At 41.2% G+C, this 14,184-nt stretch overlaps 2 protein-coding genes across 2 annotated transcripts in view; one reads left to right on the top strand and one right to left on the bottom strand.

Moving 5' to 3' along the window:
- The window catches only part of LOC146471718 (medium-chain acyl-CoA ligase ACSF2, mitochondrial-like), a 158,593-nt gene extending 148,335 nt beyond the window's left edge, over nt 1-10,258 (top strand). The window contains exons 10-20 of the mRNA XM_085120254.1: nt 1,980-2,069; nt 3,032-3,123; nt 4,613-4,689; nt 5,894-6,001; nt 6,941-7,089; nt 7,164-7,218; nt 7,803-7,889; nt 7,987-8,039; nt 8,685-8,742; nt 8,835-8,903; nt 9,739-10,258. Coding sequence (XP_084976380.1) covers nt 1,980-2,069; nt 3,032-3,123; nt 4,613-4,689; nt 5,894-6,001; nt 6,941-7,089; nt 7,164-7,218; nt 7,803-7,889; nt 7,987-8,039; nt 8,685-8,742; nt 8,835-8,903; nt 9,739-9,798 — 898 coding nt within the window. The 3' untranslated portion in view covers nt 9,799-10,258. The remainder of the gene's footprint in view (nt 1-1,979; nt 2,070-3,031; nt 3,124-4,612; nt 4,690-5,893; nt 6,002-6,940; nt 7,090-7,163; nt 7,219-7,802; nt 7,890-7,986; nt 8,040-8,684; nt 8,743-8,834; nt 8,904-9,738) is intronic.
- A 1,684-nt stretch (nt 10,259-11,942) lies between these two features.
- Nucleotides 11,943-13,154, bottom strand: LOC146471717 (melanocyte-stimulating hormone receptor-like). Its single transcript, XM_085120738.1, has one exon. It carries the CDS (start codon nt 12,828-12,830, stop codon nt 11,943-11,945), a length of 888 nt encoding a protein of 295 aa, XP_084976864.1. The 5' UTR covers nt 12,831-13,154.
- Between the last annotated feature and the right edge of the window lie 1,030 nt (nt 13,155-14,184).

Genomic DNA, 14,184 nt, shown 5'->3' with positions numbered 1-14,184 from the left:
AGCATAACAAAGCGTTCAAGATGCAGTTAGCGATGTACGATGAACGGTATTCATCAGCTACAGCCATTGACAACGTAGAAGAGGTTGACTGTATATCTCTTGCCGAAAGGCACGAAAAACTTTAAATTTGAACTTTAATCGCTCACCACGCTTCCTGCTAATATTCCTCAAGGAAAAAAGTGTCACTGCACACTGCGCTTAAAGTGACGTACAAAATTATCCACCGGCGTATAACTGATGATCGCAGACCAGGTTACTGCAACAGCTAGGAATTTCGTACAGGTTGGAAGCAGAACTAGTGTAAAAACTACTTTTACCCGGCTTACCCGTGAGTTGTAGTGGAAAGCCAAGATACGACATGGATCACCTGTTTTTCCAAATCGACAGTTAATTGAGCGGTGCATTTATCACATGCGAAAAAACAATTCCTCAATTATTTAGAACTTCCTTGGTTAATTGTCAAAGCAAGCATGATATTTGTTTGTTCTTTTTATTGTTGACCGACGTCATTGGGTACCATGAAGTGTCTTTACTGTCAAAATTCAACATTACAAATCGAGAAACATTAACACAGCAGACATTTCTTTATCAAGTTACGCGTATACAATTAGCCCAATTTCGATAGATTAAAATTCAGCCTGAAGCACTAAACATCACTACAAGGCTCCGGGAAATAAACCCATATAAACTCTACAATTTATTCCCCGGAGCCTCGAAGTGATGTTTTTGCTTCCGGCTGAATTTTAATATATTACCAAATAAAAGTCGGCGATATAACAATTACCAGCTACTTCAATTAACGTTGTCCGATCAAAGCTTCAAGCTTAAAGACAAGACCGAAAAGTAATATAGGTAGTTCTTAATTTATTTTCGGAGGCGCGACAAGTAGGATGGAAGAAAACACTGCAGACGTTTATCTGCGTGTTTTAAAAACTCGCAGTAAACACATCGCTGGCAACTTCTGACAGTGTCTTTTCGGGGTGTTTAAGCACTGCTTCCATAATCAAAAATTCCACGCGCGGGTACGTGGCCACACCGTTCATCAGTCTTCCAATGGTGTTTGCTTTCACCTGTCCTAAATTTAAAGCAGATACCACCTCATCCACTTGATATCCTAACATCTCTTTCATCGAAATGGCTCGCTATCGTAGAACTTCACTGAACGGGCTAGGCATAGCTGATTTTGCTGATAAATTTATTCATAAAAAATCCCATATAACCGCTACAGAGACGTGGTCATGTAGCGATTCCACCGCATGCTATGGCCTGCAATACGCAATGTTGCACCATATGTCCAGGCCTTAAGTAAATGTTGAGACCGTGCCATTGCACCACCTCCCCCCCCCCCAACCCTCCACTCCGTGGTGATTCTGATTACAGGTTCATTTAAAATTACCCAGGTGATGTCAGTAGTGAGGTCCAGCCCACATCAGAGTACGATTTGTTCTTTGCTTTTGTTCACATAAAAATCACCGGTCTTTCTTCTCCGTCAACTATAAGTTCAGTTCTTCTTTTGTTTTCTCTCGCATAACAAACTTTTTTACCTGCAAAACACAGAAAACTATGATTCACAGGCCTGCTTTGTTGCAGTAAGCTTCTCAAACTCATTAATAATTCATGTTGAGAAAACCGGCGTGAAGAAGGTCTGGAAATGTGATCTTACTTATCATGGCTTTGAATTTCCCCAGTAATTATATATAATTTGAAAAGCTTTATCAAACGCTCGAAAAAGGGTTTCATGCGGTTTCCAAACAACCCGAAGCTGGCGTGCGTTTCTCAAAACTCCCGAGAACTTCTCGGGCCCGAAAAGCTCCCCGCAAAGCTCCCGAAAACGCTTTCTGGTGTTTCTCAAAGAGCACGAAATTTTCGGGCCCGAGAAAAGTCACGTAACTTTCCCCGATACATTGTGTAAACAGCATAAGGTGTCCAGCCTTGTTTTGTAGTATCCATTCTAGGAAGAAATCTTTATTGTTTTGCAGCATGGTCGGTGTAGAGTGGGGAGCGACCACTGTCTACCCATCTCGTGGATACAACAGCACAGCCATTTTAAAGGCGATTCAAGATGAAAAGTAAGTAGAGCTCAATGCGTGAACCATTCACCTATGGATAAAAGGAAACGCAAATTTGAAAATAGCCAAGTAAAAAATATTTGCGTACCCAGACTTGCGCTGGGTGGCCAAACAGATTTTCGTGTAGAGCCAAGTTGCACGAGAAACCTTCAATATATCCTCTCTCGTGGTCCCATGAGTAGCAAAGTTAACATTTGTAAGGACAACTTAGGGCGGCTTGCTTTGGTTTTACGCCCGTTTCTTACGCCTTATCTCCCCTGCATGCGCCGAAACAAATGCATTGAGACCTTAATCTCAATTATGCGGCAGGCTCTGCTTAACTTGAGATTTTGCCTTGTTTAATTGAAAGCTGTGGAAAAAAATACGGATTTAGGTACTGCACCACTGCAAAAAACTGCCAGCTATTTGGAACGCATTGAGAGGTATAGTGGAGTTTGAACTGTGCTTTACCTGGCAAGCGCGTAAAGAAAGGGGACAGGCCTGAATTTCCGGCGAACGTGTCCACTTCCTCTTTCTCCCGCGCTTACGAATCCCTCCCACCCACCCACGTCCCCTTTTTTATTTGAAATACAACGCAGGCTAGCGTTTGCTCAAGGAGAAGTCAAGGCGTTACGAATCAACACAATTGCATGCAAGTAAACGGTAAGTAGCTTGCCTTCTGTATCGAATGTTCTGGTGCACAGATGGATAGGGTTGGGGTGGAGGGTTTAGGTTTGGCCTTAGATTTCGGTTAGAGCTAGTTACTCTACCACCCAGAGCAAGAAGGGAACGCAGGCTACAAACGCGCGCCCCCTTGTGCCTTGTTTAGCTTGGGCCCTGATCTTTGAAAACTTTATCTAAATAGTGCGACTACCCAGCTGTATAGAATCAAACCAAGTGAAGTATCGTTGAACAAAAAACCCTAAGTCCTAAGTATAATAACTAGAAGAACACAGTTCTCATTCATTAACTTGTCCATACAGGTGTGACACTTTATATGGAACTCCTCCCATGTTTATTGACGTTCTCGCCCATCCTGAGCTGCACAACTATGACCTGTCGACCTTAAGAAAAGGTACGAGCTCTAGCTACTTTCCATGTCAGTGGCTAACGATCGTCAACAATCCCAAAAGGTGCAAAATCTGACTGTTCGTCCGTCTGCAGTTTTTCCGATCACTCCACCGCTAAACTGCCGCTATCACTGATCACGTGTTATAGCGCTTGCGCGATTGTGGTGATCACGTGGATCTTCTCACAGTATCACTTCTCGAGGACACATACAGGTCACGGGAATGAAAGGAATAATCTTCTTAAATGTATTAATAATTCATGAGAAAACTTATTAATAATCCATCAAGAGAATACATAGGTTTGGAAATGTGATCTCATTCATCATAAAATTTGCTGAACTTTTGTTTTGAATTTCTCCCACAATTATTAATAGTTTGAGAAGATGTATCAAACACTGTTTCAGCCGATAATTTCTCAACACCTCAAAGTTGTTAAAAAATACTCGGCTGCGCCTCGCTTTTTCAAATCTACTTCTCGTTGTTTGGAAATGGGATAAAACACTGTTCCTCGTATTTGAAATATCATGACAAAAACAATCTTTCTTCTGGTTGATTTGACGTAGCTGAGTAAGATTACTTTCTCGTCCGCAGAGGCTCCCTCATAAATCAAAGGCTCCTGTGAGCCAACTCGTGAATGCAGAAGTAAAACAAAAAAAATTAAAAAGAAAAAAGAAAAGAAAAAGGAAAAAAAAATTTTCTCCGTTTCAATTAGAATCGAACCCGGGACCCTCTACTTCTAAGTCAGCGAACTACGCTACTGGACAACATTGTCCACGACTCCCGATCCTGAAGGCGAGATTAATTTTTGTATTTATAGGTTCTTGAGAGTTTTGAATTATCTGGCACCTGTGGCACTACGATTTTAACGGTCAAATTACTTCGGATCGCCAAGAAAGAAAACGTAAATGAGCGAACATCGTCAGACGTTTCTCCATCATATTTTCTGCTTCCATTTTGCGCGAAATCCCTGTTGAGTTTGACGACAATCTCGGTCTTTAGCAGCTTTCAACGCGGCACTTTCAGTCACCAAATTAAGAAGTTGTCCTTTAGTTTCACTGTAGTTTCGATCAATGGAAGGAGTTCAGACAACACACCTACTAGTGGTTTTTTTTTTAAGAATAAGTTATTCGTTGAGTTGAGTTTACGTCTTTGTTTTTTGTCCCGTAATGGCGGCTGATGGTGAATACATGCACTATACGTAGACTCATGAATATATTTTTTGATTAAATTCCGATTAAATTAATACGAAGTTTACAGCTGATCGAGCAAGCAAGTGAAATCCAGCCCACATTACGATAATTCGTTCATTGCGCATGCGCGCGTTTACGAGCTCCTCGTTATATCGTTCTCTCAAGTCCCTTATTGGTCTCCGCTCGAGCGCGAAGGAGGCCTCTGTGTAGGAGAGAGGTAAGATTAAATTCAAACATTCAAGGCCATCGAAAACCTCTCTAAAGAATTGTTATTGATCGTTTGATATTTGTGTTGCCTTTGTAGGTTTCACTGGCGCTACATCTTGCCCAGTGGAAGTTATGAAAGACGTTGTATCCAAGTTGAGGGTGTCTCAGCTATCGGTAATTTCTTTTGACGTCTTTTGTTCCTATTTCTGTCGAATTTGACTTCCTTCAGATAAAAGCACGGGCCGCAACCTCCTTCCCAGGGTCTCTCCTCTCCCCGAATGGAGGGGAGGAGACAAGCTGGGAACGAGGCTGCACAGGCCGTGCCACACACTCACCAATCCACCATACCAAAAAAGATGGTGACTGGTAAATTTACCCTTAAATTCTTAGCGCACGAAATAAATCCCTAAAACGCTAAAAATTATAATAATAATAATAATAATAACTATTATAATAATAAAAAAACGCACAGGAAAGTTCTAAAAACTTTACACCTAGCATACACAGTGTTGTTAGTACAGGGAATAACTTAGCAAAAAAATAAATAAATAAAGTGGTTTATGTGCCTATTGGCTGAGTTAGGTTCACAGGTTATTGTAGTAAAATGTACAGCCGCCATGTTTTCCGTACGGTGGAGGTTGGCGTATCGAACAAGAAAATAAATGTTTGGTTTATCAACAGAGTTGATACTGGTAATTTGGCCACCAAAAAGAGATTCGACTGCTGAAGTTTTGAGCGTTGTTCTTTTGTCAGAACGAAGCGTTAATGCTGGAAACGTCAGCACTCGAATCTCTTTACGGTTGCCAAATTATCTTATCACTGAACTCTGTCGATAAAGCCAAACATTCGCTTTCACTCCCCACTGACGCAGCAACATGGTAGAGAGATTTAGCATCGCGTTTACGTGAAATGGCAAACGTCATCTTGCCGTTCCACGTTTCACGTAAAATAGCGTGAACCTTTTGACTTAAGCTTCGCGTGTGCTTAGCTTTTGCGAGTTTCGATGAAGCTGTTTTGCGTTTCACTGTGGTAAGTTGATGAACAAAAGTGAGGTAAGGAGTGAGTTATGAAGGATTTTTAAACATGAAACTTAATTTGCCCTAGTATGACTTGTCGGAAAAATTATTGGGGTACTTGTTTTCAACAATTAACCACTTATATGTGTGAGAAAAAAGGAAGGAATACTTACGTGGTTCTCACGTAGACTTCAAACGCAAAATATCGTGTTTTCAAGTAGAAACGGCAACCGGCAAACGCGAAAAATGGCGGGAAAATCGTGGTCACGTGGTCATTTGTGCCGTTCGCGTTTCACGTATACGCGATGCTAAATCTCTCTATTTTGTTTAAAAAACTAACCCCCTTATACATTGTTCCATAGATTGCCTATGGTATGACAGAATCCAGTCCCTTGGTTTCTCAAACTCCTATAAACGATTCTCGTGAAGCGATTTTGTCAACAGTGGGAGCTGTTTTACCACACACAGAGGTAACAGCCAGACAGATTAGGCAGTAATTGAAGAAACGACACGTGATGTCACAGGCAGCCCAAGCTCCCGTGAAGAGAGGGCTAAGAAAGGTTTTTAACTTGCTTCGAGCTTTCACGTGAGCTTGGACGACCTGTGCTTCGATTCCAGCAAAAGCGACGTCTCCAAAAAGGCGGGAAAATCCGGAATACTATTGTATGGTAGCCAGCCAAACTTGGGTAGTTATTATTTAGTGTTCCTCGCAGTCAGTCGAGACCTTAAGCGTCAGTGACAGCAGCGAGAAGAAAAAGTGTACTTTTCAACTGTATTCATTTTCTTTGGAGTAGTGGTTAGCGTGTCGGACGCTCGGAAGATCAGAGGGTCAGTGGTTCGAGGCTAGATTGATCACTTCATCGACACGCTGTTTCCTTCCAACCTCATATTCTAACGCGAAAAATGAAAATACAATCCCTTGTTTACGAAAACTGCCGAGTGCTGTAATTACAATGTAGACAATGAAACATCTGATGTTTTGCAGCATGGTTTTCAAAATCAAGACGAATTTCTCACAACAATTATGGAAATGACACCTTAGCAACTAAACAAGTGTCTCAAAAAGTTTTAATTGCTCGCAAGAGAGTGAGACGGAACTTTCTACAACAAGAAATCGCTTACCGCACGGCGCGCGAGATTTTAAAATTTCCCACTATTCGGTGTACTGTCAAAAATAAAGGGATTTTGGCCTGCTAGTTGTTCAGCTTGTGTGGTATATACTAATACAATTATTCTCCTCAGTGTCGGTGAAAGTGTTGGATATTTACCTCGCCGCTTTCGCCGCTCGGTAAATATCCACCACTTCGGTGAATAACTGTTAATTATCATCGCTTTTCATTTGTCTTCTTCCTTCTCCCTCTCTCCTCTTCTCTTTCGCTCCTTCTTTCTTTTCTTTTTTTCCCTAACAGATTAAGATAGTGGACAGCGAGGGGAAAATAGTGCCTGTAAATACCTCTGGTGAAATATGCATGCGTGGATACTGTGTCATGATGGGGTACTGGGGAGATAAGGAACAGACGGAGAAAACTATTGGGCCGACTGGTTGGCTACATTCCGGGTAGGATTATATGGTTTGGATAGTCGAATCAACCTAGTTAATTCGGTGTGTCTGATATGTCGCTTTTATCATAGGGATCTCGGGACAATGGATGAACATGGCTATTTGAAGATTGTTGGACGATTGAAGGTATGCACTTAAACTTAATCGGAATCTGAGGAGAAGGAAACATTGGCGAAGTAGTGAAGATGGTCTTTCTTTACATGTATATCTGCATGGTTATGGCAAAATGTTGATTTGGACATACGCCTGTTTCCTCTATCCATTCATTCATCAGGTCATTGATCCATTCGTTAGTCCGTGTGTTTGTCCGTTCGGATCTTCATCAGTCAGTGAAAACAGTCAGTCATTCAGTTATTCAGTCAATCAAACAATCAGTCAGTCATTCAGTCAGACAGTCAAACAGTAAGTTTATCAAAAGAGTCAGTCAGTCAAACATTTAACCAGTCAGTCAGTCAGTCGGTCAAACAGTACGTCAGTCAAAGTCTGTCAGTCATTCAGTCAAATAGTCCATCAATCAAAATAGTCAAACAGTCCGTCAATCAAAACAGACGGTCAGTCAATCAGACAGACGGTTAGTCAGGGGCAGTCAGTCAAACATTTTACCAGTCGGTCAATCAGTTGGTCAAAAAGTCCGTCAGTCAAACAGTCTATCAGTCATTTCCAGAGTTAGCCAGTTAACCAATATTTCTATCTTTCATTTCATTGAACAGGACTTAATCAATCGAGGAGGAGAAAACGTTTATCCAGCCGAAGTTGAATATTTCTTGCACACACATTCCAAAATACAAGATGTACAGGTAGTAACTTAAATGCTGAAAACACCTTACAGTAATTGACCAAGTTAGCGTGGAGAGGTTAACACCAGGTTGACATTTCTATTTTCTAATTGGTCAGGTGATCAGCGTGCCTGATGAGAGGCTTGGGGAAGAGATGTGCTGCTGGATCAAGTAAGTTTTAACTTTCTAAGAATTCACTTTCAAGTAAAACAATGTCCCCTACAAACAGCGGTAATTTCATTGGGTGAAAAAGTCCCCGGCCAACAGACAACGGTAATTTTAATGACGGCATACTTCTTAGGTCCCGTTTAAACGGTTTCAATATTTGACCAACATTCTTTCAACAAAAGTTGAACGGATGTTGGGCAAATGTTGGATGAACGGAGTTTTTTAACGGCTTCAACGCCATTGAACATTTTCAAGAACAAAGGAAATGTTGAAACGATGTTGAATGAAAGTTTCAAAAACCAATTTAACAATTTCAACATTTTTAAACGCTTTCAACAATGTTGAACACCTGTTCAAACGCCCCCGACATTTGGTTCAACAAAATAATGAACGTATGTGGAGGCAAATGTTGAAATCGTTCAAATGGGCCTTTGGTCGTCCTTAACCTCAGTCGAGCGTGAGGTCCTGGGAACGGGTAGCATCCAGACAAGGGTGAGTCTGTGGCATCGTGAATTCCCGCCAAAAATCGAATGAGCGGTAAAAGCACGCCTGGTTACTTGACAGCATAAGAATTGTGCGTGTTAAGTTCAGTAGATCAATGGCTTGTCTCTTACTTATTGCCGGCATATTTGTCGGGCTTATTACTAGGCTAAAGGAAGGAGAATCCATGACTGTTGGAGAAATTAAAGACTACTGCAAGGACCAGGTAGGGTTTGTGAATCATTCAATGGTCCACGGTTTAGCGAGGGTTGGAAGACTGATTTGCTTACAGTTGGTTTTTGTTTTTGTCTCTAACAGATCGCTTATTTTAAGATTCCTCGCTATTATAAATTCGTGGATAAGTATCCCATGACGGCATCAGGGAAGGTAAGACTGTGATAACACGTCAACCATTTTGTACCGCTCGGGACGCTTGTTTCATCTTGGGGGCCCAAGAGAGGGGGCTTATTTGTACCGGGCGTTCGTTTATTCATTTCAACGTAATCATCTTATAAGTACGTAAATTATGATCATCCGGGTGAGTGTACAGTGGAACCTCTCCTAACGGACACCTCTTTAATACGGACACCTCTCTATTACGGACAGTTCACTTGGTCCCTGAGAGACCGAAATACATATAAAGCCTACTTCTCTAAAATGGACACCTCTATAATGCGGACACTTATTCCTGTCCCCTTGGTGTCCGTAATAAAGAGGTTTAACTGTGCTCCTTTGAAGGACCGTTTGAGGTGACGTTGATTGACGTTTCGACAACCTGAGCGGAAGTCATCTTTAAGACAAGAAAATTGTGGAACGTCATTAGATGGTATAAATGCCTCTAGGTTCAAACCATTTGCAGTAATCATCTTAGAGAATAAAAACAGATACTGAACAATAAGAGAAACTATAGCTATACTTCATGGTAAGGTAAGGGTGACTATATGGAGTGTTAGGGTTAGGGATATGTGGGTGACTATATGGTACCTTACCATGAAAAGGAGGCTCACGCAGTGGGCGCAGGTCGCTTTGTTCCATGGGCGCGCTATTGGGAAGGGGCCACTTGTTAACAAACACTTATTCAAGGGGGAGGGGGAGGGCGCTTACTGGAAAGATGACGGTGAATTGAAGTTTTACGGTAAGCCCAGGGCAGTTCTTACTTTTTTATCACCCGGCCTATTAGAAACGTCAGAAGCAAGCCCATTTAATTCTTTCCCTTTCTCAGGTTAAGAAGTACGTCATGAGGGAGCAAGCTGCAAACGAGTTCAAATCATATTTGACGTAAAGCGTAAAATTGTACGAACACATATTACAGTGAATGGGTTTCACTTCCTGGAAACTAATCAGTAATGGGCAAGGACGCATAAAAAAAATTGCGGGCCGTTTATGGGGGACACATCTAACCATGGCCTAGCCAAGCTGCAGCAATTCGACTGAACTGTTAAAGGACGGTGTTTCGTAATGAAGCGGAATTCTTGCGTCCGACTGATAAACAGCTTATCAGTGCGTAGAAAAAACAGATCTTATCAGGGGCTACTGGAATCTAAAAATAAAATTGAGGGTAACCATTTTAGAGATAATTAATCAACAGTAACCAGAACCATATACTTCTGCAGTAACTCTTAAAACCTTTAAAATATATAACAATCTATGGAACATGAGCTTACTTATTTCTGAAAATGCGTGGCTACCCCTAATTTTCGTTTTTTAAGTTCCACTACCGTTTGTCAAGATGCTCTTTTCCCGCATGGTCATAAAACGGCGCAAAAAAAGTATTGAATTAGGAGGTACCTTTTTCGAACCATTCCAAGATACGCAGAACGTGTGCGCAGTAGCTAAAGGAGGCACCCTCTTATCTCCAACTACTGACTGGCTCATTGATGTACTTTATTTTCCAGTTTTTGCGTGTGCACTTCCCCTTGTTTATTGTTATTTTTGTGTGTGCGTGTGTGTGTGAATGGTAAATCGTGTCCTTAGTTCTATTTTAATGTAGGGTTTGCAAATTTTTCCCCTTGGCCCAGCCACTTAGCTCGATTAGCTTGCTATTTCTAAGTGGCTGTGCCCTCTTCCTTAGTAATTCTTCTTTCTTGAATTTATGTAACACTGTCTAATTTCTGGGCACAAATAAAGATTGTTGTTGTTGTTGTTGTTGTTGTCTTAAAAACTGGTGGTTTTGTTCAGTTACCGTTTGGCTAAGATTGGGGGCTCAGATGACTGAACAGCACATTTTTGTGAACTTTATGACTAGACTTTGCCGTGGCTTAATTACTCTCATACACGTCACCTTTCCGCCAGAATCAAATAAATTCAGCAAGTGGAAATCAGGCAGGAGGCAGTGATTAAGCATCTAATACATTTAGTGAGTATTTTCTAGGCGATTACTTGGTCATTTTCTTCTTACAACGAAAACACATTCGGTTGTAAAATCAACTGTTCATTTTATTGTTTCATAGAAGGTAGTTTTGAACAGGTTTTTTTTTAAACAAGGCTACGGATCAATGACCTGCCATTTGCTTTGATCGCAATAATTTTTTCATTTCAAATTGTACTGGGTTTTCAAACGTCATTAAACAAAGATTTTTCAACAATACGCTTTATGTTCGTTTTTGCGATAAACATGTAAACCAGATCTTGAGGCATGGTGGACACACGTTGCGTTGTACATAACGTTGCGCGTGGCGAAATTACACTCTATTCACACCTGATTCAATTCTGCGTGGAAGTAACATACAAGTACAACACCGGATATACGCCCGCCCCCTAATATAACCCCCTCTCCACTATAAGACTTCCCAATAAACCTCAGACACTAAATCCCACCGATATATTAGCCCTCTCGGATATAGTGTGAGCCCACTTACTACAATACATACATCTTATCCGATGGTTTTACATATAATACGCGCGCGTATTTTGTGAGTTGCACAGTATTTTCCCAAGCCCTGAAGCGAGGAAAAATACGAGCAAAAATACCGGTGCTGCTTTCAATATCCAAACGTTTCAGTAGATCGTTTGAATTTTTGGATTCTTCTCAATTCTGGTCACGTGACCTGCCAAGTATGACACCTGCTTCAGCTGAGTTCTTAGCTGCCTGCTTACTGGGCTTCGTTCGTTCGCGTTGTATGTATGCTGGCTTATAGTGAGTTTGTCAACCTCCTCGATCAGTGACTTGTACTAAAAACCGATCGTGAGTACTTATCGCAATCTGATAAAAAAAAATACCACCTACTCGCACGTCTCTTACTTCTCGAAGAAGGACAAGTATTGTAGCTATTAAAGATGAGAGAGTCTCGTTGAAAATGGATATATGAAAATTCATATATTTGAAATGCGAGTTCCGTATAAGACTGCGATGATTATTCACTTATTCACGAGAGAATTATATTTCAGAAGAAATCATGAGTCCACTGTTTAGATGGTGTCCTTTCCTCAGTTCTGACTTGAAAATACGTTTCGCAGTATGTTCATGATATTGTGTCGAATGTCTCTCATCTTCCAGCAGTAAATCAGAGGATTGAGAGATGAATTGAGAAACACGAGAGTCACAGTGTAACGCTCTATGATGGTAAGCAGAGGGTCAGAGGTACCGGTTATAGCGATAGTCCACAAAATACAAATGTATGGTAAATAACAAAGCACAAACATAAGACAAACGTAAATTGCAGTGACCGCGGATTTTCTGAGCCTTCCAACATTCGCCATTGCACCATTCTGTGCTAGTTGCTGTACCTGAAGAGCTTGGATGTGTTGTTGGTGTTGTCGTATGACCATGTATATCTTGTAGCTAAGAAGTGCTACAGTTATTAAGCAAGCAGCATAAATGATGGCAAAAATCACGAAAATGATACTCATTGGAGTCCACTGCCTAACCAACGAAAGAAATACGCTGAACAGCCAAATTGCAATCACCACACCAACAACACGTTTGTGAGTCACAAGTTCCTGATATCTGAGATGAAGATGAATGGCCAAGAATCTGTCTCCACTCAGAGCTGTAACGCCGAGGAACGAAGCGGAGGAAAATAAATAGCCTAAAATAACAAACGCCTTTTTCATGACATGAGCTGCATCATTTTCAGTGTTTTGTTCCAACGCCATGGCAAGGTCTGCAATGAACAAAGGTTGCACCAATAAACCAACACCAAGATCAGAAACAGCCAGACTAAGGAGCAATGTTTTTAAGGTCTTTGATAACGATGACGTTTTTCTTATCGCGAGGATTGTGACGCTGTTCAACATGGTGGCGGTACAGCATAACAACGCGTTCAAGATGCAGTTAGCGATGTACGATGAACGGTATTCATCAGCTACAGCCATTGAAAACGTAAAAGAAGTTGACTGTATATCTCTTGCCGAAAGGTACGAAAAACTATAAATTTGAACTTTAATCGCTCACGACGCTTCCTGCTAATATTCCTCAAGGGAAAAAGTTTCACTGTCCCTGCGCTTAAAATGACGTACAAAATTATCCACCGGCGTATAACTGATGATCGCAGACCAGGTTACTGCAACAGCTAGGAATTTCGTACAGGTTGGAAGCAGAACTAGTGTAAAAACTACTTTTACCCGGCTTACCCGTGAGTTGCAGTGGAAAGCCAAGATACGACATGGATCACCTGTTTTTCCAAATCGACAGTTAATTGAGCGGTGCATTTATCATATGCGAAAAAACAATTCCTCGATTATTAAAACTTCCTTGGTTAATTGTCAAAGCAAGCATGATATTTGTTTGTTCTTTAATTGTTGACCGACGTCATTGGGTACCATGAGGCGTCTTTACTGTCAAAATTCAACATTGCAAATCGAGAAACATTAACACAGCAGACATTTCTTTATCAAGCTACGTGTATACAATTAGCCCAATTTCGATAGATTAAAATACATCACTACGAGGCTCACGGAAATAAACCCATATAAACTCTACAATTTATTCCCCGGAGCCTCGAAGTGATGTTTTTGCTTCAGGCTGAATTTTAATATATTACCAAATAAAAGTTGGGGACATAACAATTACCAGCTATTTCAATTAACGTTGTCCGATCAAAGCTTCACGCTTAAAGACAAGGCCGAAAGGTAATATGGGTAGTTCTTAATTTATTTTCGGAGGTGCGACAAGTAGGATGGAAGAAAACACTGTAGACGTTTATCTGAGTATGCACATCGCTGGCAACTTCTGACAGTGTCTTTTAGGGGTGTTTAAGCACTGCTTCCATAACCAAAAATTCCACGCGCGGGTATGTGGCCACACCGTTCATCAGTCTTCCAATGGTGTTTGCTTTCACTTGTCCTAAATTTAAAGCAGCTACCACCTCATCCACTTGATATCCTAACATCTCTTTCATCGAAATGGCTCGCTATCGTAGAACTTCACTGAACGGGCTAGGCATAGCTGATTTTGTTGATGAATTTATTCATAAAAAATCCCATATTACCGCTACAGAGACGTGGTCATGTAGCGATTCCACCGCATGCTATGGCGTGCAATACGCAATGTTGCACCATGTGTCCAGGCCTTAAGTAAAAGTTTAGACCGTGCCATTGCACCACCTCCCCCCCCCCCAACCCTCCACTCCGTGGTGATTCTGATTACAGGTTCATTTAAAATTGTCAGTAGTGAGGTCCAGCCCACATCAGAGTAAGATTTGCTCTTTGCTTTTGTTCACATAAAAAT

This window comes from Pavona decussata, unplaced genomic scaffold, assembly GCF_977016875.1.
Source record: "Pavona decussata unplaced genomic scaffold, jaPavDecu1.1 SCAFFOLD_102, whole genome shotgun sequence".
NCBI classification, from domain to species: domain Eukaryota; kingdom Metazoa; phylum Cnidaria; class Anthozoa; order Scleractinia; family Agariciidae; genus Pavona; species Pavona decussata.
Note: the sequence above shows the minus strand (reverse complement) of the source record. Positions and strands in the feature narration are given on the sequence as shown.

What these genes read in the sequence shown, in the direction of transcription:
- LOC146471717 (XM_085120738.1), bottom strand. Translation starts at nt 12,830, where the DNA reads ATGGCTGTAGCTGATGAATACCGTTCATCGTACATCGCTAACTGCATC.